This window comes from Anabas testudineus, chromosome 13 (assembly GCF_900324465.2).
Source record: "Anabas testudineus chromosome 13, fAnaTes1.2, whole genome shotgun sequence".
In the NCBI taxonomy this organism is placed as follows: Eukaryota; Metazoa; Chordata; class Actinopteri; order Anabantiformes; family Anabantidae; genus Anabas; species Anabas testudineus.
Window position 1 is genome coordinate 8,923,921 of NC_046622.1, and position 22,267 is coordinate 8,946,187.

The 22,267-nt window shown below is 39.2% G+C and overlaps 3 protein-coding genes across 3 annotated transcripts; 2 read left to right on the forward strand and 1 right to left on the reverse strand.

Moving 5' to 3' along the window:
- Positions 1 to 3,804: 3,804 nt before the first annotated feature.
- On the forward strand, positions 3,805 to 5,884 carry LOC113164863 (retinol-binding protein 2). The gene is made up of 4 exons (XM_026364391.1): positions 3,805 to 3,957; positions 5,006 to 5,184; positions 5,277 to 5,378; positions 5,715 to 5,884. Exons 1-4 carry the CDS (start codon positions 3,885 to 3,887, stop codon positions 5,766 to 5,768), a joined length of 408 nt encoding a protein of 135 aa, XP_026220176.1. The 5' UTR covers positions 3,805 to 3,884; the 3' UTR covers positions 5,769 to 5,884.
- A 1,208-nt stretch (positions 5,885 to 7,092) lies between these two features.
- Positions 7,093 to 15,378, forward strand: LOC113171328 (coatomer subunit beta'-like). The gene is made up of 22 exons (XM_026373623.1): positions 7,093 to 7,118; positions 7,679 to 7,816; positions 7,939 to 8,025; positions 8,113 to 8,239; positions 8,351 to 8,499; positions 8,779 to 8,925; positions 9,131 to 9,230; positions 9,316 to 9,458; positions 9,930 to 10,129; positions 10,371 to 10,481; positions 10,641 to 10,729; positions 10,822 to 10,928; positions 11,027 to 11,170; positions 11,389 to 11,519; positions 11,804 to 12,011; positions 12,347 to 12,457; positions 12,716 to 12,930; positions 13,053 to 13,145; positions 13,353 to 13,533; positions 13,617 to 13,688; positions 14,139 to 15,164; positions 15,289 to 15,378. The coding sequence occupies exons 1-22, from the start codon at positions 7,116 to 7,118 to the stop codon at positions 15,376 to 15,378; spliced, it is 3,672 nt and encodes a 1,223-aa protein (XP_026229408.1). The 5' UTR covers positions 7,093 to 7,115.
- Positions 15,379 to 16,141: 763 nt separating this feature from the next.
- Positions 16,142 to 20,030, reverse strand: mrps22 (mitochondrial ribosomal protein S22). The gene is made up of 8 exons (XM_026363738.1): positions 19,904 to 20,030; positions 19,228 to 19,376; positions 18,973 to 19,137; positions 18,633 to 18,776; positions 18,106 to 18,189; positions 17,714 to 17,859; positions 17,388 to 17,496; positions 16,142 to 16,784 (listed from the first exon to the last, which is right to left on the reverse strand). The coding sequence occupies exons 1-8, from the start codon at positions 20,028 to 20,030 to the stop codon at positions 16,692 to 16,694; spliced, it is 1,017 nt and encodes a 338-aa protein (XP_026219523.1). The 3' UTR covers positions 16,142 to 16,691.
- Between the last annotated feature and the right edge of the window lie 2,237 nt (positions 20,031 to 22,267).

Below are 22,267 nucleotides of genomic sequence, written 5' to 3' on the forward strand. Positions count from 1 at the left end.
ACCTCTGTTCATGAGGAGCTATTGATTATACAGTATGTAGCAACATTGCCTCAGTGTGGTGAAATGAAGAAAAGGCTTATGCAACAGCGAAGATGACATGCGGACATGCGGAAGCTTTAAAATATATATATCACATTAGTAAATGATATTGTACATAGAATGATTAATTTCACTTTTGCCTTTTTTCAACATAACATTTTTAATTGGTGGGGTCAAGTACATTTTAAGTGCACAAACAGCCTTGTACTGTATTTTAAGTTCCCAAAATATACTTTTTTAATATTTACAAATATTATAAATATAAATAAATTATATAATTCTTTTCTCTTTAACATCAAAACAACATATAATGACTTAGTTAAAGTTTAGGCGGAAAGGCATTCTGGGCTCCATTAAGAGTTTAATACTACTACACACTACAACAAACTGCTGCAAACTCAGTACTGCGCAGGTGTGGTTTTAATTTTGGAGAGTTGTGACAAAATAAGCAAACAACTCCACAACTGTCAACAGATTGTGTCAAATGTTGCTAAACCTGATTGGTAAGTACAGTCAACAGCTTCCAACCAATGAGATGAGCGCTGACAAAATAAACAAGTATCTGTCAGGTGAAATAATCAAATGTTTGTGTTTAAGAAAATTTCCATGGTTTGGTGTATTTAACTGATTGAGAAAATATGGATTTGTCTCAGGATACTGCCTACAAGAATTTTTTCCTCCTATAACATTAGGTCAGGAATTATTATTACATTTTTTTCTGCTCTAAACATTCCTTAATAGAAAACTTTAGCTGGTCAGTGTGTGTGTTTAGTTTTGCTAAATGGTTTTGCTAAATGGTGCACTTCCTGTTAAGCTTCCGTTCACAAATAAAAACATTAGCATTTTCCTGCAGAATTTGCTTATACAACGCAGAATTGATACCGTCATCAATAATGGAAAGTGGTTCTGGTTCAGTGGCAGCAAAGCCTGGCATCATGATGCTGCCAGTACTATGTTTTACAGATGGGATTAGGTTAATACATAATCCATCCAATTTCCTCCTCCTTCATTTGCAGTACTAATTTACACCCCTTTATCTGATGATGCAAGCAAAGCTCCACTCTCATACAAAATCTGACCTTGGCTTTGTGGCACTTAAATTCTTTCAAAAAATATTTGAGGCTAAGCTGAAAATATTCAGAGCTGAACATATTTACACCTAAAGCTATCTACAACAGGCAGACAAACATTTGTTAAACATGCTGCTCCTAAATATATCACCTTCAATTCAAATTGTCATGGTATATGATGGTGCGTACCACACTGAACATGGACCACAGAGAACTAAAGAGAGTTGTCTCAGGAGATTAAAAAAAAAGATAGACAAACATGTTAAAGGTCAAATCTATATAACCATCTCAAAGCAGCTTGATTTTCCTGTGACTACAGTTGCACATATTATTCAGAAGTTTTAGGCCAACAGGACTGTAGCCAACCTCCCTGGACGTTCCCGCAAGTCGATGGCAAATTGAAGAAACAGATAATACGAATTGTAACTAAAGAACCCAGAACAACTTCCAAAGACATTAAAGGTGAAAGTTCAAGGTACATCAATGTAGGATCACACCATCTGTCACTGTTTGTGAACTTAATGGAAGGCGACTGAGGAGGACTCCACTGCTGAGAAAACGCATATTGACAAACCACAAAGCTTCTGGGAGAATGTCCTTTGGACAGATGAGACAAAACTGGAAATTTTTGACAAGTCACATCAGCTCTGTGTTCACAGGTGCAAAAATGGATATAAAGAAAAGTACAGTGTTCCTACTGTGGAACACAGAGGAAGCTCAGTTATGTTCTGGTTTGCTGCATCTGGCACAGGGTTTCTTAAATCCATGCAGGGTACAATGAAATCTAGAGACTATTAAGTTATTCTGGAGCTAAACGTGCTGTCCAGTGTCAGAAAGCTTGATCTTTGTCACAGGGCATAGTCCTCCAACAGGATAATAACCCAAAACACAGCTAAAAACACCCAAGAAGGGCTAAGAACAAATCATTGGACTATTCTGAAGTGGCCTTCTGTGAGTCCTGTTTTAAATTGTATTGAACATCTGTGGAAAGATCTGGAGAAGTCTTCAAACCTGAGACAGCACGAGGAGTGGGCCAAAATACCTGTTGACAGGTGCAGAAGTCTCATTAAAGTTACAGAAATCATTTTGATTGCCTCAAAAGGTTGTGCAACAAAATATTAAGTTAAGGGTGCCATCATTTTTGTCCAGGCCATTGTTTTTTAAACAATGTCTGATTTTCATGAGTTACTTTTTAGTAATTATTTTTAATTATTAGTACTTTTGTCAGTTTTAAGTTATTTCACTGAGCTTTGTGGGTTTTTCTTTCTTTAAGGGAATGGTGCCAATAATTTTGTCCACGTCTGTAGATTATTTCCATGCAGGCGGCTTAACAGTCTTAACAGACTGTTTACGTGTAAAAAAGATAAAAGCAAAACCTGCTATAAAATGTAATGAGCTGATGCCACAAGTAGTCTGACTAAATGTGTAACGTTTTCTGGATGCAGTTATTTAGATTTATACTAAATGATAGCATTGGCTATTTTATTAGCTAATGTTATCACTAGTGCACATCATTAAGACTGCTTTTACTATCCATTAGTCCATTTGTGTATTAGAGAAAACATAAAATAACCAAATTGCAAACAATATTTATCATTGCCATTAAAAGGTTGACAATGATTTTGCATGGGGTAAAATGAGATAAAAGAGTTAGATCTGGTCCTGGCTTGTGATTGAAAGATAAGTGTTGCTGTAGATCAAAGCTTATCAGCTCTGATAAACAATGGAACAAACTGTCTGTTTCACCTTTGACCCTCCACATACAACCACATCAACCCGATCAAATTGATGTCACCGTGTAGATAGGGCACATTAGTTTTGAAGTTGTGAAACCATGTCATGACCACAGCTTTTTCTTGTCTTCTCTTTTTCTATTCTTTTTATTAATGCACGTTGACCTCTCTGAACGAGATCAATCGAGGACCAAAAGCACTAACAGAAAGACGACATGTTAAATTACAATTCGGGACGAATGTTCACATAATAATTCCCTGTGGTCTATTGGCACGTTTGTAACCTCAAACCAACCAGGAACTTAGCAAAACCAGCGCAGCTCAGACGTGCACACACATACACAGACATTAGCATAAATATTTAATGTGTGTATGTTCCCACACTGTGTTGCTGAATCCGGTGGATTCATGCAGAGGTGTCTTATCTTGAAATGACTCTGCAGCTTGAAGTCAAATAACCCAAGGCATTTGAATTACAGTGAATGGTAGAGTTGCATTTGAGTCAACAAATTTTCCTAGCTTGAACTTAAAACCGTTGCTTCTTGACATAAAACCAGGCAGAAATCTTACAACTACAAAACAGAAATGAACTCGGGTGCAGTCAGCTGAGGTACTGTAGTCAGCACTCAACTCTGTCCCTGCTCCTCTTCCTTTTTTCTATCTTGTATTCTAGTGCATTAGAATGAGTGATTGCTAAAGTTGGCTGCTGAGGAAATGGATACTGAAGCAGAGTGCAGCAGACTCTTTAAGTGCACAGTGTACATATACTTAATGTGCAAATGCAGAACTGAGATATTAGACTAGGGAAGGAGCGTGTTCCCAGTGTGCTGTATAAATCTGAACTTTATATCACTTGCAAACACACACACACACACACACACTAACTAGTCTGAGTGAATTATCAGGCGGACCCTGTCCTTTGGTCCACACACACGCGCACACACACAGTGTATATAAAGGGCTGGGCCCTTGAACTGTTCCTCTCAGTGTGACAAACAAACCTAAAGGCAAACTGCTACCTCCATTCACACACTAATCAAAAATGCCTGCCGACTACAGTGGACGCTGGGAGATGGTGAGCAATGACAACTTCGAGGAAGTCATGAAGGCTCTCGGTAAGTTTCTCACTGGCTGAAGCCCTGAATGATACAGAGTAGGAGGATGTGACTTGTAACCCTACTTATAATAGACATCAGTTAGATGGCTGTGTGTAAAGATGCTGCTAAGTACAGAGGAAAGCCTGAGCAGGAAATGACAGAAAGCGTGAGAAAGCAGCAGTGTGAGCGAAGGAGAGAGAAAGGAGAAAAAAAAAAAGAGATTCTGTGGCACTGCTTCATTTCCTCATTGAGCTGCTGTCAGGCAAAGTTAACCTCCACTCTGTGAGCGGTTGCCATCTGTTACTGTGCCAAATAAATATTGATTCACTCCTTTCTGCATTTGTGTCCTCGTGATCCACAGAAATCAAGACAGATTCTGACCCTGGACCAGCTCGTCACTTCGAAAAGAAAAAATAGAGAGAAAGTCTAGCTCTTGGCTCCGCTCTCCTCTTACTGTCACATCATTGATCAGGCCCAGAAAAAAAAAAACTTTCATTATTCATGACTTTATCTGCAATTCAAAAAACAATCCTGCTACAGTCAGCTCACACAAAGTCAGGGAAATCCTGAGTCCCTGCACCTCATTTCCATTCAGCAGATAGGAAGATTACATCCTCATGGAAATGGATAAAAAATATAATTTAGATGGGTAAATATATGGAGCTCATCTGTAAGAGAGAAGGGAAGAAATTGAATTTTCACTTTAGGAAAAATGGTATATGAATATCTAAATGGTCAGGATGGGTGGCTCTCTTTGGCAGGATGCGATCCTGAATGGGGCTGAGGAAATATCTAGGCCTATTCTGTGCAGGAGCAAGGTCATTTTTAAAGGGTAAATTGTTGCCAAGACCAGTATGAGAGGAAACAAAATAAGTGGCCTGTGGTGTCGTGTGTCTCTGTGGATGTGTGTCTTTGGTGTGTCTGTGCGCGCAAGGATTTAGTCAGTTAAAAAGTCAAACTGCACATCAGACCGAGATAAGAAAATTGTTCAAACCCCGCCAGCATGACTTATTCATAATGGCATAGCCAACATTGAATCCTATTATTTTTTTCTTCACGTTTGCAGACATTGACTTTGCCACCAGAAAGATTGCTTCACACCTGCACCAGACAAAAGTGATTGTCCAGAATGGGGATAAGTTTGAAACAAAGACACTGAGCACCTTCAGAAACTACGAGGTCAACTTCACTGTGGGGGTGGAGTTTGAGGAGCACACAAAGGGCCTGGACAACAGAAAGGTCCAGGTAGGACTGTTTGCTTCATTGCCTTACATTTTTTCGGATTTGAACAAATTGAGGAAAGTGCACTGACTTATATTTGTATGGCTCCATAACAGACGTTGGTTACCTGGGATGGAGACAAGCTGATCTGTGTGCAGAAAGGGGAGAAAGAAAACCGTGGTTGGAAACACTGGATCGAAGGAGACTTGCTACACTTGGTGAGAAAAAGAGTAACTCGTTGAGTAACACATGAGACCAGACTTGTTTTGACACACAGTGTATGCCAGGAAATAAGACCTTCCTGTGTGATCACACAGCTACAACACAACTTTCAAATTCTCTCATCTAGAAAATGCCCTTCCTCTCTCTATTCTTATGATGCAACCTTTCATAATCCTCATCAGTCTCACATTTTCAAGCGATAACAATAAAAGAAGATCGTAAACCCCTATCTGACACAGAACGATCTAAGCTCAATCTGTTTATGTAACCAAATGAGATTTGTATTGCGTCATGTTGGACCCTGTTTAAAGGTCTGTCCTCTGTTTTTTCAGGAAATCACGGTGCTCGACAAAGTCTGCCACCAAGTATTTAAGAAGGCCCAGTAACATAGCTTTATCTGCACTTAACTGTCCGCTGTGTTGCATGTTGCTGTCTATTTATAATGTGATTGTGAATTATGCAACTGTGAAGACTTGTAATAAATTCATTTAATACAACTGTTCTTTAATTGCATCATTAATGAAATATTTACTGAAGTTATAAATGATCAATCTTCCTTTAGAATAAGGAAGATGTCACATTGTACACTTTTATTCTGTGTTTTCAGTGTATGGTGCATTCAGTACAAATTTTGAAATGAACACTAACAGTGAGTTTATTTCATTATAACATATAAAATATTTATTTTTTAGCTAGTTGACTAACAAGAAGCTTATAAGGACTTAACTCATGTCTTAACTCATGTTTAGAGAAATAATTTAATATGTAGTGTGAAAACTTTGGTAAGTTCCCCATTTTGCATTTGCTGTAGGGGTTAAGAGTCTGAACTAAACTTGAGTGGCTTGCTTAAGTGAGGCCTGTTTTTTATTTATTTTATTTTGTTTTGTTTTGTTTTTTGTTTTTTGCAGTGTACAACCAGCTAACAGGTACAACATGTTGTGCTTCTCCACCGGATCCTTCAGCTGCTCCCGCAGGAAGCGCTGAAGGATCCACGTCGGTTAAAGAAGCTGCGTCAATCACACAGCGAGAGGGCAAAACAAACCGGAAGTGTCAGATTTTGTCTTTGAAATAAAAGAGTTTCATTCGTGTCCATGAAATCATTCAGGTATAGTTTGAAAATCACAGTGATTCATTTAAAAAATGTTATAAATCAAGCTGACTACATATTATCAGCGCTGGCAGATCACTTTTACAACTTGTACCACAAGGCTATTTCACAGCCACAGCTATTTTCTAATCACTTACAGCTATTTTCTAATCACTTACACAACATGTGCATTTTATCTATCATCTATTATTGGCAGGCCACCTACTGCCTGTATATAGTTATTACACCACCAATACATGTGAAGTATTTTTGGTATTTTTGGTTATGATTTTATTTATTTTTCTTTACAAAAAGTGTCCTTATTGACAATCAATGCTGCTGCACAGTGTTCATAAAATTGTGTGTTTTTATGCATGTAGAGCTGCTGGAAGCCAAATTTATAAATATTAACATTCCTGGTTTAGTCCATTTTAAAGTTCTGTTTGTAATATTAATAGTACATATTCATGTAATTACTTTTATTTTTATGACTCTTTAACGGGTTTGTGACTTATTTTGAAAACGAACACAGGAAGTATATTATTTTGTTTTTGGCCACTTGATTAAAGTGGATCAGCCCAGGACGGGATGAGGGAGGCCGGTGTCTTTACTGGACAGCTCCGCACAGACTCAGTGACGGCGAAAGATGGTAGGATTAACATCCAGTACATTTAAGTACTCTATTACTATCCTTGTTGTCGTTCTGCTGTTTTCTAGTTATTTTGTAGAGAAACGTGGCACCATAACTTTTAAACTTGAACTCGATTAGAAATTAAAAAATGCCATGCAAAACATGCACAAGCCATTAATAATTCAGAAAGAATACGCAAAAGCAGAAAGGAAAAAAATGCTACACTGTAAGAAAGAGTGAGAAACCAGAATAGGACACGTTAAAATTACAAATAAATTCACATTTCCATTTGACATGAAAAGACTTGAAGTCATTCTGGTGCAAGCATGCATGTAAAATGTGGAATGGGAAGCGTTAACAGACACACACCCTGAATAACTATCTCCAGCACCTCGGAGAGAAAAGATTGCATTATTAAAAATTCAATATTAAAAATGTTTTTTGTGAATGTCTTACGTTCATAAATTTTTGTATTCCTCCAGTAAAACAATTTGCTTATTACATGCTTGTTTAGTGGGTCCTCGGCTTTCTTTCCTTCTTTCTTTCATCTCTTCAAAAAATTCTGTCTTTGTCGAAAGCCTCTGCGTTTGGACATCAAGCGCAAACTCACAGCTCGGTCAGACCGGGTGAAGAGTGTGGATCTGCACCCCACTGAGCCGTGGATGGTGGTCAGCCTCTACAGTGGAAGTGTGCTGGTCTGGAACCATGATACACAGGTATCAGCGAGTTATACACTATAGTCTAATCACTTGGTTACTTGTTTTATTACTCACTGTACTTGATAACTTAGTTAGTCATTATAAAATGAATAATGTTACCCTTCTTTGAATGTGTGTAGATAAGGGTGAAAACCTTTGAGCTGTGTGACCTGCCTGTCAGAGTGGCCAAATTTATATCCAGAAAACACTGGGTCATTGCAGGAGCAGTAAGTACTAAGACTACATGGAGTGTTAATAACTGTATGTTTTATTTTAAAGGAAATGCATACCGAAACATCTTTGTCTGTCCTCAGGATGACATGCAGATCCGTGTGTTCAATTACAACACTCTGGAGAGAGTTCACATGTTTGAGGCTCACTCAGACTACATTCGCTGTATTGCTGTTCACCCTACTCAGCCCTACATCCTGACTAGCAGTGGTAGCATACACCTACATACACTCAGTTTGCACCTGCATCCCTAACCATAACCAAAAAAGCCTAACACCATTAACACATAATGATATGTTTTATATGTGTGTGTGTTTTCAGATGACATGTTGATCAAGCTGTGGGACTGGGATAGAAAGTGGCTGTGTAGTCAGGTGTTTGAGGGACACACTCACTACGTCATGCAAGTTGTCATTAACCCAAAAGACAACAACCAATTTGCCAGTGCCTCCCTCGACAGAACTGTTAAGGTACACATATGCACACACACATATGCAAACACAGTATTTATAGGACAATAGGACACAATCACAAGGCGATGCTGTGGCCTTTCCATCACAACCTGAAGCAATATGGATTATGGCACCAGTACCACTTACGTTAGATATATGCTGGCTTAATTAACTTACACCATTCACATCATTACAACGATAAAGTGATATTATCAGTGTTTTATAAAAGATGCTTGAATTCCATATTTGTGAATTAGACATTTATACAACACACAGTATTTTTCTTCTCTGATGCAGGTTTGGCAGCTGGGCTCCAGGATTCCTAACTTCACTCTGGAGGGCCATGAGAAGGGAGTGAACTGTGTTGATTACTATAGTGGAGGAGACAAGCCCTACCTCATATCAGGGAGTGATGACTGCCTGGTTAAGATCTGGGACTACCAGGTACACACAGGCTGGTCTGCATTTACTTTTCTGCATCAGTGCAACAAATTGTTCACTGGCCATTGAGTATTAATGGACATTTTATTATCTTGCTGAGATGTCATAGTTTCTTTTTCTGCCATTCCAGACCCCGCTTTTCACAAGAAAATGTACAAAACATGCATCTTGTCATTGTGTGCCATAATGTTGTGTGTCTATCAACCAGAATAAAACTTGCGTTCAGACCTTGGAGGGTCATGCCCAGAATGTGACGTGCGTCAGCTTTCACCCCGAGCTGCCAGTCATCCTCACAGGCTCTGAAGACGGTGAGATGTGTACTGACAAAACATTTGTACACTGAACAAGTCTAAAATCACTACATTTGTGTTTAAACTGTTCATTATCTATCAGGCACAGTTCGGTTGTGGCACTCCAACACCTACCGACTAGAAAACACACTAAACTATGGCATGGAGCGATTGTGGTGCATATGCAGCCAGCCTGGCTTCAACAGTGTGGCTTTGGGCTATGATGAAGGCAGCATCATCATCAAGGTATAATACTGTGTTGTTGTCGCGTATTGAATTAGGTAGTCTACTAAAAAGTTGAATGGAAAAAGTGCTCAAGAAGGGCTCTTTCAACAATAGGGTCCTGGCTGTAGCTGGGAACAACTGACTCAGCCAATGCCAATATGCTCTTGACAAAAAAAAGAATGTTTACATTCAATTTTAAACTGCAAAAGCCACTTTAGATTGTTAAACCCCACTAATCCCCAGAGAAGATAGAGGACATGACCTCTCTATACCCAGCAATGTGCAATCATATAATGTAGAGCAACCTCAGTTGGAGAATGTGATATACAAGATTGCATTGTGTAAGACAGGATTTTGTTGAGCTGTGTTATTAAAAGGTTGTCTCTCCTTTAACCACTGGTCCCCTATCATTACATTCCTCTATAACATTTTCCTCTATCTTAATATCTTGCTCATCACACTCTTCTTCCTTTGTCTCCCTCTCTTTCTCAGCTGGGTCGGGAGGAGCCGGCCATGTCCATGGACTCCAGTGGAAAAGTCATGTGGGCTCGCCACTCGGAGGTGCAGCAGGCCAACCTGAAGGCCATGGGAGAGAGTGAGATCAGGGATGGAGAGAAGCTGCTGCTGGGTGTCAAAGACATGGGCAGCTGTGAAATTTACCCTCAGACAATCCAGCATAGTCCCAATGGAAGGTAGATATAGGTTTTGTAGATTGTATGACAATATTTTCTGTTAGAACCGGAACTTAGTGATTTCAGTCCAAATTACCCTTGGAAGGTACGTTATATTACCACCGTGTAATTACACAGGACACAGGTAAAAGTGTAGTTTGGGGTGAGATTGTTCTATGTTTATGTTTATGTGTGTGTCATACAAGTATTTGACAGTTGAAATCCAGATGTGCATGTGCTTGGTATCTTTTTGCAATCACAGATTTGTAGTGGTGTGTGGAGATGGGGAGTATATTATCTACACCGCCATGGCTCTGAGGAACAAGAGTTTTGGCACAGCTCAAGAGTTTGTCTGGTCACATGACTCCTCACAGTAAGTCCTAAACACCTTGAAGGAATAATCACATCACATCTTGGAAAAAATGCAGTTCTTTGTATTTTAGCTTTGCTTAAAGACCGGAAGCTAGTAATTACCTTTAGCATCCAGGCTGGTCAGATACATTATAATTAACTATGTACGTTGTATTTATAGGTTTGCTATAAGGGAAAGCAACAGTATGGTAAAAATATTCAAGAACTTTAAAGAGAAAAAAGCTTTTAAACCTGACCTTGGGTGTGAAGGTGAGCTTCATATTCTATTTTGTTACTTGAAATGACATCTTGTGTGCATGGACACAGTGTTTACAGTAAATGTGTATCCTACTGTGCCTCAGGTATCTTTGGTGGCTTCTTACTGGGAGTAAGGTCAAACAGTGGCCTGGCCTTCTTCACCTGGGAGAGCTTTGAACTGATTCGCCGTATTGAGATTCAGCCGAAGCATGTTGGTTATTTATTATTTTGAATTGTGGTATGTATACTTGTGTACTTTGTCAGTTATTTTGGTCTTCTTAGAATTCGTTGTCTTCTTCTCTTCTTTAGATCATCTGGTCTGATTCAGGGGAGTTGGTGTGCGTTGCGACAAATGAGTCTTTCTTTATGCTGCGCTATCTGCCGGAGACAGTGTCTGCAGCTCAGGAGTCCAAGGAACAGATGACAGAGGATGGCATAGAGGATGCGTTTGAGGTTAAATATACAGTACATAGTAATGTATCTCCAGAAAGACTGAGGTATAATTTCACAGAACATAATCCCTGCTAGTATGTAGGAAAAAATGTTTCTTAGCGTTTGCATGTTCATTTTCTTAAAGCTTTGTGTTTATTTTTAACATGTAACATGTTTGAAATATGACTTTCTCAAAGGTAGAGATAATTAGGGATGTTTTTTTTCTTACTTCATACAAGGTAATGGGGGAGGTCCCTGAGGTTGTGAAAACAGGAATCTGGGTTGGAGACTGCTTCATCTACACCAGCTCTATTAACAGACTCAACTGCTATGTTGGGGGAGAAATCATTACTATTGCTCACATGGACAGGTACAATTCATTAGTAAATGTAAACTTAGTAAACATCTGCCATCAAAGCCATCTTGGTTTATTCATTTTTTATTTAAGTTTGGCTGCAGTATAGACCGGTGTGCCTCAGCACTTTTTCATCAGCAGCATTACAGCTATACTGTGTGGCAGGCAGAGAAAATGTACTGTATGGCTTGGTGTGTCATGCTGTCCATCTTTAAGATTTCCATTTCAATCCAGTAAATTAGAAATACCATAAAAATATTTTAAAAGAAGTACCTTTAACGTGGTTTTCACTGCTGTAGGACTATGTATCTGCTGGGTTATATCCCCAAGGACAATCGACTCTACCTTGGAGACAAAGAGCTGAACGTCATCAGCTACTCCCTGCTGTTACCTGTGTTGGAATACCAGACAGCTATCATGAGGAGGGACTTCAGGACAGCTGACAAAATTTTGCCCAGAATCCCCAAGGAGCAGAGGACCAGGGTAGCCAACTTCCTGGAGAAACAGGTATGTTTACCTTCCAAACTGTGTGCAGCTCCGTGATATTCTTTCAGCTTGAACTGAGTATAAATTCAGGATTTGGATGAATGTATAATTTGCAAAACATCAGGCGGCCAGATGGGATAAAACCTCAGGGCAGAATTCTTGTGTTTTTCCTTTTAAAAGATTTTTTTTTCCAGTTGATGGTTCTGCTTCTCTTATAACTGCACTTTGTCTCATGCAAATATGTAATTTCGTAAAAAGTATTAAGTATTTATTTTTCTTACTTGTTGTTGGCCACTGTGTTTCTCACAGTATATAGAAGAAGAAGCTTTTGTTTATGTTTTCATTGTGGTTTGCAGGGCTTCAAACAGCAGGCTCTGGCTGTGTCCACTGACCCAGAACATAAGTTTGAACTTGCTCTGCAGCTGGGAGAGGTCAAGATAGCTTACCAACTGGCCTTGGAGGCAGAGGTTGGAAGACCTATACGCTTACACACAAAACAAGAGTCTATAGTGCTAGCAGGTCATTGCAACTATACTTATGAACAACTGCTGTTTGCTTTGAGCTGTATCCTGCACTAATATCAGAATTAAGTAACGTATTGCAACATAAAAAGAATTGGCCCCATATAAATCTGTCAAAGTGAGTCAAAACCCTGGTCTAGACTGTTGTTGAAATTCATAATCCTCTCTTCTGTCTGTTTGGCACCTTGGCATGTGGTGCTACAGTCCGAACATAAATGGAAGCAGCTGGCAGAGCTTGCTACTACAAAGGGCCAGTTTACCCTGGCCCAGGAGTGTCTGCACCAAGCTCAGGATTATGGGGGATTACTGCTGCTGGCCACTGCCTCAGGCAACACCAACATGATGGACAAACTGGCTGAGGGAGCAGAAAAGGATGACAAGACCAACGTGGCCTTCCTCACTTACTTTATGCAGGGCAGGTAAGTGGAAGGAAAAGACTCAGAGGGGCAAGAGGGATGGCCAAGTTTCAGTCAACTAGTTTATATATTATTCTACATTATATCAGTTTTTGTTGTATCCACTTTATTGTGCATATGTCTAGACTGGACAAATGTCTGGACCTCCTCATCAAAACAGATCGGTTGCCAGAGGCTGCATTCCTGGCGAGAACATATCTGCCCAGCCATGTGTCAAGGTAACTTTGACTGAGTGCACAGCACCAGTCTAAGTATTGTACCCCAGGGTATTAGCTGTGTCTGTTTGCACAATATACATTAATTATTATATCTGTTTGTGTACTGCACAAATACAGTGCCTGTAATTTGTAATTTGCAGAGGACAATCTACAAGATCAATATACTGTATATTATGCATCACCATTCAGTGTATCGTTCTTTTCCAGGGTGGTCAAGCTGTGGAAGGAAAGTCTGTCCAAGGTCAACCAGAAGGCAGCAGATGCTCTGGCTGACCCCACCCAGTATAGCAACCTGTTCCCTGGCCTCCAGCAAACCTTGCTGGCTGAGCAGTACCTGAAGGAGACTCATGTCAGGGTCAGGCCTGCTGCAGAATACCCCCTCGTCGTGGTCAGTTGACATTTGAGGGAATTGTATTAGAAAACTTTGATACACGATGGAGTGCACTGAATTCTCTATCTGTTTATTTTCAGCCAAATGAAGACTGTAATGTTCTGGAGGAATTTGCAGTTTTTGTGTCCAAAGAAGAGGTCAGTAAGCCAGAGGTGAGGACCAGAATTAAGACTTAAAACAATGATTGACTCACTCATCATAGACTCTTAATGATGATTAGGTTTTCGGTTGCAAAATACATTTTGAAAACCCTCACTGGGATGGTAACACAACTGGGAAGACTCTTGTTACTTCTTATTCTCGTATATAGTACATAGTGCCACTGCTCCCTCTTGTGCCCGAGTTACCAAATATCGCACAAGCACTGTCACCAGAAATGTTCTGATCAAGCCACACAACCAATAAAGACACTTAAGATGCTAAATCTCCATAAAGTTAAAATATAAATAAAGGTTTCACTGTTACATATGATATACATTATATTAATGTAGAATATTGTTTTTTGAAACATCTAAGAGAATGCTTTATTTTATGCTTTACCGGCAATAAGTGATTTTGTTGCCCAAAAAAATAGAAAGATAATTATTTTATTCTATATACAGGAAGTGGTAGAAAGAATGAATGAAAGCCTCTTAGTAGCAGCAGCAGCAGGACCTGTACCTTCAGAAGAAGAAGAAGTAGTAGTGGAGAAGACCAGCCCCATAAAACAGATTACTGAGCCTCTTTCAATGAAAGAAGAATCAATCCCAAGAGAGACTTCTCCTCTACCTGTCACCATCCCAGAAGAACATGTTGAACCAAACCAAGCAGAATCTGTGGCATCAGAGGTGGAAACACTAAAGGATCTTATATCTAAATTAGAGATAAAAGAGGAAGAAATGCTGAACAAGACCATCATCGAGATTCAAGAGCCAGACATGGTACAGTCCTGTCCCATAAAAGATGTCAGGGTGTCAGTTGAGGAGAATATTCAGGAAATTTCTCTAAGTGATGCTGCATCTGTTGCCTGTGGTTCTGCAACATCTCTTACTGAGACAATAGAAACCATCACAGGAACATGTGAAGAGCAAAGTGAGGCAGTAGCAAAAGAAACCATAGAAACAGGGGAGGATGTAGTTCCCACTGGTCTGACAGTGTCGGAAGTGTCAGAATCTGTGACAACAGGGGAAGAGCCTGCAACTGAAGAACAGGAGACTAATGTAATCTCTTCAACAGCAACAACCATCACAGATACAGCAGAGGAGACTCCTGTTCTTGAAAAACATGTTTCAGAAACAGCATCATCGCCTGCGGCAGTGGAGGAGCTCATCTCATTTGAAAACACAGCCAGTTCCGTGTTGGATGCATCTGTCTCTGTCCAGACTTTCCCACATTTGGCCTTTGATCCATTGCTAGACCCGCTTGAAGATTCAATGCCAGTGTTGGAGCCAGTCTCAGCTCAAAAACCCGAACAAAAGAACCTGTGCAGAGCTCTCCCAGTACAGCCAGAGGACACCCTGGAGCTTGTCCTGGAGACCGAGGTTTTATCCCCAGCAGCGACACCCATAGAGTGCAGCAAAGCACAGGAGGCAGAGCCTGAAGGTGCAGAGAAACCTGCGGAGGACCTTGAGGCACTGATGAATGAAGAGGTAAACATTCATGATAAAATGCCAAAACGTCATTGTTACTGACCCAAATATTAAATATAGGATTTTACGTAGATTTAACTTTATACTTTATGATGAAGCAATGCCTCTTCATTTTCACTTGTAGAACCTGGATTATCTGGAATTGGACAACTTTGACCTGGAGGACATTGACCCGGCAGAGGTCAACCTGGATGAGGATTTCCTCAGTGAATAGGAAGATGATTTTTTCTACTGGAAAACCTTTCAGTTTTTCAATGACCAAAAAACAGAAAGGCCTGTTTTCCTAGACAAAGACAAACTGTCAAGCAACTGAAAGATGTTTAAAGAGAAATAAGTGTTTACTGCAGTCTGAAAATGACATATTAGTCTGTGAGAGTTGTCCGATGAGGTTCAATCAGGTTAAGGGTGACATAGAAAAAGGAAAATGATTTGAAATATGGGACACACTGCTTTACAGTAGTTTTTTTCTTTACTAGATGCCTTCAGCTGTACCAGCTTACTGCAACATGTACCATCTTTAAAAATAAAAAATTAGTTTTAACTTTCTTCCTATTGCCTCAAAGGCTTATAACATCACTGTTGATCAGGGTGTTATTGATGTTATTGAGGAATTTCTCCAGTTTGAATATTGTTTTCTTTCTTGTATTTCTTATTTTTTATATAGAATAAGTTTGTCATCAAAAACTCTGAACACGCGTGGTTTAAAGCCCCTATTTACTTGCTCTCTGCTCATATTACCTTGTTCAAGTTTACCTTTTCCACAAGTGCATGTTTGCTTCTCAAGCTAGTGTAAACGTATACTAGTTAGTTTAGAACCAAGTTATAATATATTTCAAGCTTAAATTTTATTTTCCAGTTTAAAAAAGGCATAGATGGTAGTGTGTATGCAGATTTGTCAGGTGAATTAAATTTGGATCTCAAAGTCCGCCATATTATCCAGACCTCATGTTACAGTATTTTACTCTGACACCACAACATATAAGTACAAAGAGTTTTTATTTTTTTAAATATACATCAGTTGACTTAACACATCAGGTTTAACTTTGAGCTGCACATGGTTACTTTATTAGCTAGACCCTTACAATCTAATGCAATCCAATCCAGCAACCGTATTTACATTAATGAGGGGGGCAAAACATTTGAAATACCACTTATTGTAATGCACTCCAGTACAACTCTACCACCTACTATGAGCTCAATAACATAGTAGAATTAGTTTTCTGACTGACTGTTGAAGGTTATGGTAAATTACAATCTTGTACATACTGATCTAATGGCAGAGTTGTTGAGTTAGATTGCATTATATTGTACTAGTGTACCTAATAAACTGGCAATTGGGTAGACCTAACTTTCATTGTTAATTCTTTATGCCAATGGCAGTATGACTTTCTTCTCAAGTCAAGAAGCACATATTACTCTTCACCAAATGGTGAAAGAATATTTAGATTTTTGGGATGAAATTCCAGTCTGTCCTTCTGGATTTACCGTTCCTCGGGCTAGAAGTGTATATATATAAGAGTAGGTTTATCAGGCAGCAGGGCTTTTAGCAGCCGTCTGTTCATATGCCTGCAGGGCCAACTCAATGTAGCCCGACCTCTGGGACTCCTTCTGGGCATAGATCTGCAGGGAAAAGGGACAAACATCAGCAAAACGGACAAACAGATAAAGAACACCTCAATTCATTGAGGTCGTGGCTGTGCACATAAAAGCTGAAAAGTACTATCCAAGTTTTTTTTTTTTTTAAGGAGGGGGTATTTATGAGAGACTAATAAAACACAGACTAGTAAGTTGCCTATAACTAACCATGACTAAATACGAGGCCTTCCGTGACACTGTCTATAGCAGACAGAGACACATCCGTGTCTCCTGCTGCTAACCTTGCACATTAAATGGTTGTCATTCTCAATGTCCCTCTCCACTGCTTCAAGGCTAAGGGGCTCTAAGCATTAATAAGACCTGATGTGTCCTGGGTTTGGCCCCACAGTTCCCACGCTGAAGAAAAACCCAAACCACTCACACTGAAATCTTAGATGATACGAACTACACTTGACCTTTAAAGAACTACACTGACTCCTCATTTTATACCTTAGGGACACAACTAACAGGACCTGGGTAATTTCAGGAACAGATACCAATGTTTTATATACACACACACACCTAATTGAATAATAGTGTTAAAGAAGGGTCAGCAGGAATTTCTGTTCAGGGTTGAGTTGTTCTCACCTTAAGCAGGTCAGTGCCAGTGGCCTGCTGGCTCGCAGCTTCCTTAGCTGAGTCACTGTGGGGATGAACCATGTGGAATAAAGATACTAGGCTCACAGCGTCCTGGAATCTGGAAACATGGACACAAACACACTAAGGTTTTAGGTCAGAGCCTTTTGCCAGCAGGTACACTAACAGGGTGTGGCAATGGCGTAACCATCTCTACTTACAATCACCTCAAAAGAAAGACATTAAAGTCCGACCTTCCAGGTTGGGCACCAATTATCAAAACCTTTTCTCTTTCTTATTTTAAACACACAAACACACACACACAGACACAAACTCACAGCTCTCGATTCAGCATGTCCACTATGAGGCCATCCACTCTGCGAGCATTGGCCAGGTACCAAGCCATGCCTCCAAAGTGTCTGGTGGAGCGCAGCAGCTCATATTTTCCGTGCTTTTCCAAATCTTCATAAGTGGCTGTATGTATCTACATATAAGGCACATGCACATGAAGACAGTCAATACAGAGCCAAACATGATCTTGAAGATACCAAGCACAGTATTCTTCACATCCACACACTAGCCCTTCCATTTTACATTCATATCAGGTTGCATTACAAAAATACAGAAACGGATACATGTCATGATTTATCAGACTCCATACACTCCATACACATTTTTCAGTGGAGTTGGTGATCAGGTCAGAATAACAAGAAGTTCAATGTCATCTTACCCTGACGTATTCTGAAGAGTCTGGTTCAAATTGGACCAGACACAAGTCCAACGCATCCTCGTGCCGGTCCTGAGAAAACACCATCTAATAGAGAAAAAGAAGTATTAATAATAAGTATCGGACCTGACAATGTGTAATTTATGTTCCTAATGTTAAATAAATCTGTGTCAAATACCCTGGCACGTCAAAAGGACAATAACAACAAGAGACAAGGGGAAATAAACAGGACAGAATCAGAGCAGGAGAGGAACTGTACTGTTTCAATAACTTACAAGATTTTACCCCTAGTATCATTTGTCAGGCTCAGTTTCTCCATATTGAAACACATACAGTTAAGTGCAAGTATTGAGCAAACACTTATTTGATTAACGGTACATTTTTGCGGTGGTGTTTTTTTTTTTTTTTTTTTTTAATCCACAAAAGTAAATCACATCAGATCCTCTGGTTAAACAACAAATTAGGCAAAGACCAGGAATGTAGAAAGCCTCTAATGTTTCAGCCAATTCATTAGACCTTCCTTTTCATACCTTGAGGTTCTCCTCCTTGAAGATGAGAGGTGCAGTGAGTTTGCGTCCTTCCTTGGGGAAGTAAGTCTGAACGAGCCTGTCTCTCTCCTCCCAGGTTGCCTTTCTAAGAATCCCGTTGGGCTCCCGTACAACAATAAACCTCTCCTGAGAGAAAAAAAACATTACATATAGTATGTAGGTAAAAGAATTAAGATGGGATGCAATAAAGTCCTGTATCCAATAACAAAGTATGCAACTAAATTAATCAAGTTAAAAACACAAATAAAATCTTCATGTTATAGCTTCGGCTAATGCTATAAACAGTTTTATATGTCTTCAATACAAAACATCATGTGCCTACCCTGTGTGGGATGTTGTACGTGATGTCTGTGAATGTATATTTGGCTGTGTCCAACCCATCCAGGAACGTATCCTCAGACAACACGTCATTGATGGGTTTCCTCTCTGGCAGCACAGGGGGCATCTGCAGCAGCTTCTTAGCCTGCTCTTTAGCCAACTCGACCGCCTGGAAACACACAGGGGACTGGATGAAACAGGTGTCCCTGGGTTGTATTTGTGTGAATGAAAGGGTATATTATGTGTGCTTAAAAGCCACCTGCTCTAGTTGTTCATCAGTCATGAGTTTATATGTGGGTGGTTTCAACTCCTGTTTAATCGGTCTGAACACTTTGTGCAGATCAAGGCCTGTTATCCTGGTGAGGATGTCTTGAACAGCCGGATCTGTGAACTGAAGCTTTGGGTTGTCTGTGGAGAAAATGGCACTAGTTAATTGCTTGTACAAACTATAGACCCACGCATAGTCCTCACTAACATTGCCGTGAATACTGTCATGTTCATCTGTAGCTGCCTGCTTTATCTACAAAAGCTACAATAACAACACGACATGTCTTAAAGTCATAAAGCTTCCTAAATGTTTGCAGCGCCGCTTTACATCATGGCATGCAAAGTAAAACAGCACCTACTGAGCTTAATGTATTTGTTGGCGAGAACCACGCATTTAGTTGGCATTTCGATACAAAGTCGACAAAACATGGACACCTGCAAAGCCGAATTTACAGAAACACTCTAAAGATTTGTAAAACACTTGCTTTTTCTCCCTAGAATGTATGTATCCCTATCAGGTGCTTAGGCAAGTTTAGACTACGTAGATCTGTTAAGTGAGTCTGGTATCCGCGCAATGAGTATGGAGCCTGAAGTAACATGCTACAAGGTCAGTGTCACAATTAAGAAAATTATTCAGCCAAAATTATATCAATACTATTATAACATACCGCTGTCTTGTGCTCCACTACAAAACGTCCTGACACTACATTTAACCAACAATTGCTTGCTCTTTTGGACATTCTTCACGCAGGTGTAGCTGCGAAACAAGCACCGTGCCGTACCGAGCGCCGCCATGTTTGTTATGACCTCATCAAGGCGACGTGACCTTTCAACTTAAAGCTGAACAGCCAAGTAGTCTTGGGATTTGTAGTGCAGCCGCAATATTTGATTTGTTAATTTTTCTTTTCCTCGGCTAATGATGGGGAATTTTAATATGTAATTGACAAAACAATCAAATTAAGAAGCAAAAATATATGTTTTTTCAGTGTTGCACTGCGTTTTTTTTATTTTTTTTTTTTGTAAGGCTTTAGAAAAACTCCATTAACAACATAAGTAAACATGTTAATATAGGTAAAAAAAAAAAATGAAATTTTTAAAGACACATATAACCAAAAACTACCAAAGAAGAACAGATAATACGGCTAAAATCAAAATAATTCTTAATGAATTCTTTAAATGTAGGCTATATTTAACCTTTATCAAAGATATAGATTACTATTTCTTAATTTTCTTTAATCAGACTGCCTCAGTTAATCTATATTTGGATGGTACAACCATTAGTTAATATTTTTATAACAATGTTGAAGAATTCATTGCAATCCTAGTTTGATCACCAGGTGGCACTATGCAACCATTTATCCTGGATAATACCTGCACCAAAAGACCAGGCGTTAATATTGGGCCTTCTCTAGCTCTCAGTGAGGACAGTGAGACATGATGCCCATTTAAACACGATGTTTCCATTAAAGTCAGAGTCTTCTCCGTCTATCTTTGATATGTGGCCTAGCCTACACACATTCCTAACTTGTCATTACACTGTGTTCTTCAGCTGGCTGATAACTGTATAATCTGTCTGGTTGATTAGAGGTTACACACTCTTAAAAAAACACACGTGTTACATTCACTTATGTGAAGACGTTTTTTATTTTCTCTCATTTTCTTAAGCATACTCTATGTGACAAAAATAAGTATTAATGTGGTAATGAATTTTTACCCACAATGATATTTGCTCAATCCTCCATACACGCTACATGTGTCAGTGTTTGAGATGTGAAACTGTTGCCGTCTTGCTACCACTTTATATGTTTAAAAATAAATTTAACACGAAAGAAACTGCAAACCAGTAAATGGCGCTCTTAAAGTTTCAGCACTGAGTCATTTACACATAAAACTGAACCACATGTTATCAGAGTGCTTCATCCAACCTTAACAAAAAAAAAAAAAAAAAAAAGATTTCCATCAGCAGAAACTAACATGACGATATAGCTGAGAAAGAGACATTCTGACTGGAAGTGTTGGACTTAGCACTTTTTTCATGGAGCAAGGCTACTGCAAAACTAAAAATTTTAGGTTAAAAAGGTACGTTTTTAGGTGGTAGTTTTATTTATTTATTTATTTTAGTTTTAGAACAGCATTATGGTTATATTATTATAACTGTGTCTACAGTATATTTGAAATTCAACCTTAACTACTATTATTTATTCTCAGTCGCCCTTGTGACAAGGTGGCTTTGCAAACTGCTATTATTAGTCCACCATATGACACTGATATTATATATCAAGTAAAAAAGATTACTGATATATCCTTCTCCGGTAGAAGTAAATACTTTAACAAGAATTGAGATCAATCATGATAAAACCCACACATCCACCATTAGTTATATGGTTGCAGAGAAAGGCCCAATGTGTCTCTCTGACTCATTTCAGTGTTAATCAACCTTACTGTATCGCCCCCAAAAATTACTTATATACATATAAACGTAAAAGTGAGTTTGAATTGGCATTATGTGATATGTAATTACTGGTAAATGATAATTCTCTCTTATACATTTGATAGTTTTGTTACTGCCAGCGAATTCTTTGAAAAGGCTTAAAACGAATAATGTGTCAGTCAATGTCTCAGTACTTTCCAACTTTCCTATTCTCTCTGTGGCTCTTAGCTCCAAGCTCATTCATTCCCACTGGCAACGGAAATCTTTCAAAACAAGTCCAGCACTCTGAATATACATAAGTAATTTTCCAAAACAGTGCACTGTAGTAAACCTACTCAAGACTGGCACATGAGGGGAAACTGCTTTTACAATACTACTAATGAAGATGTTACTCAGTGTAACAGTGTTTTAATAGACAGACAACGATGACTCTGTAGCTAGAAGGAATGTAGTTTTGAATCCAGTTTAAGCTGCACAGGCAATGTTTGATAGAAAGATAAATAAATTGTTTGGATTTGTTTTTGTTTTCCCTCGTTCTCCCTCAGCACACACATGCACTAAGTACAGTCCAGTAGTCACAAGCTCCTAACATGCCACAATC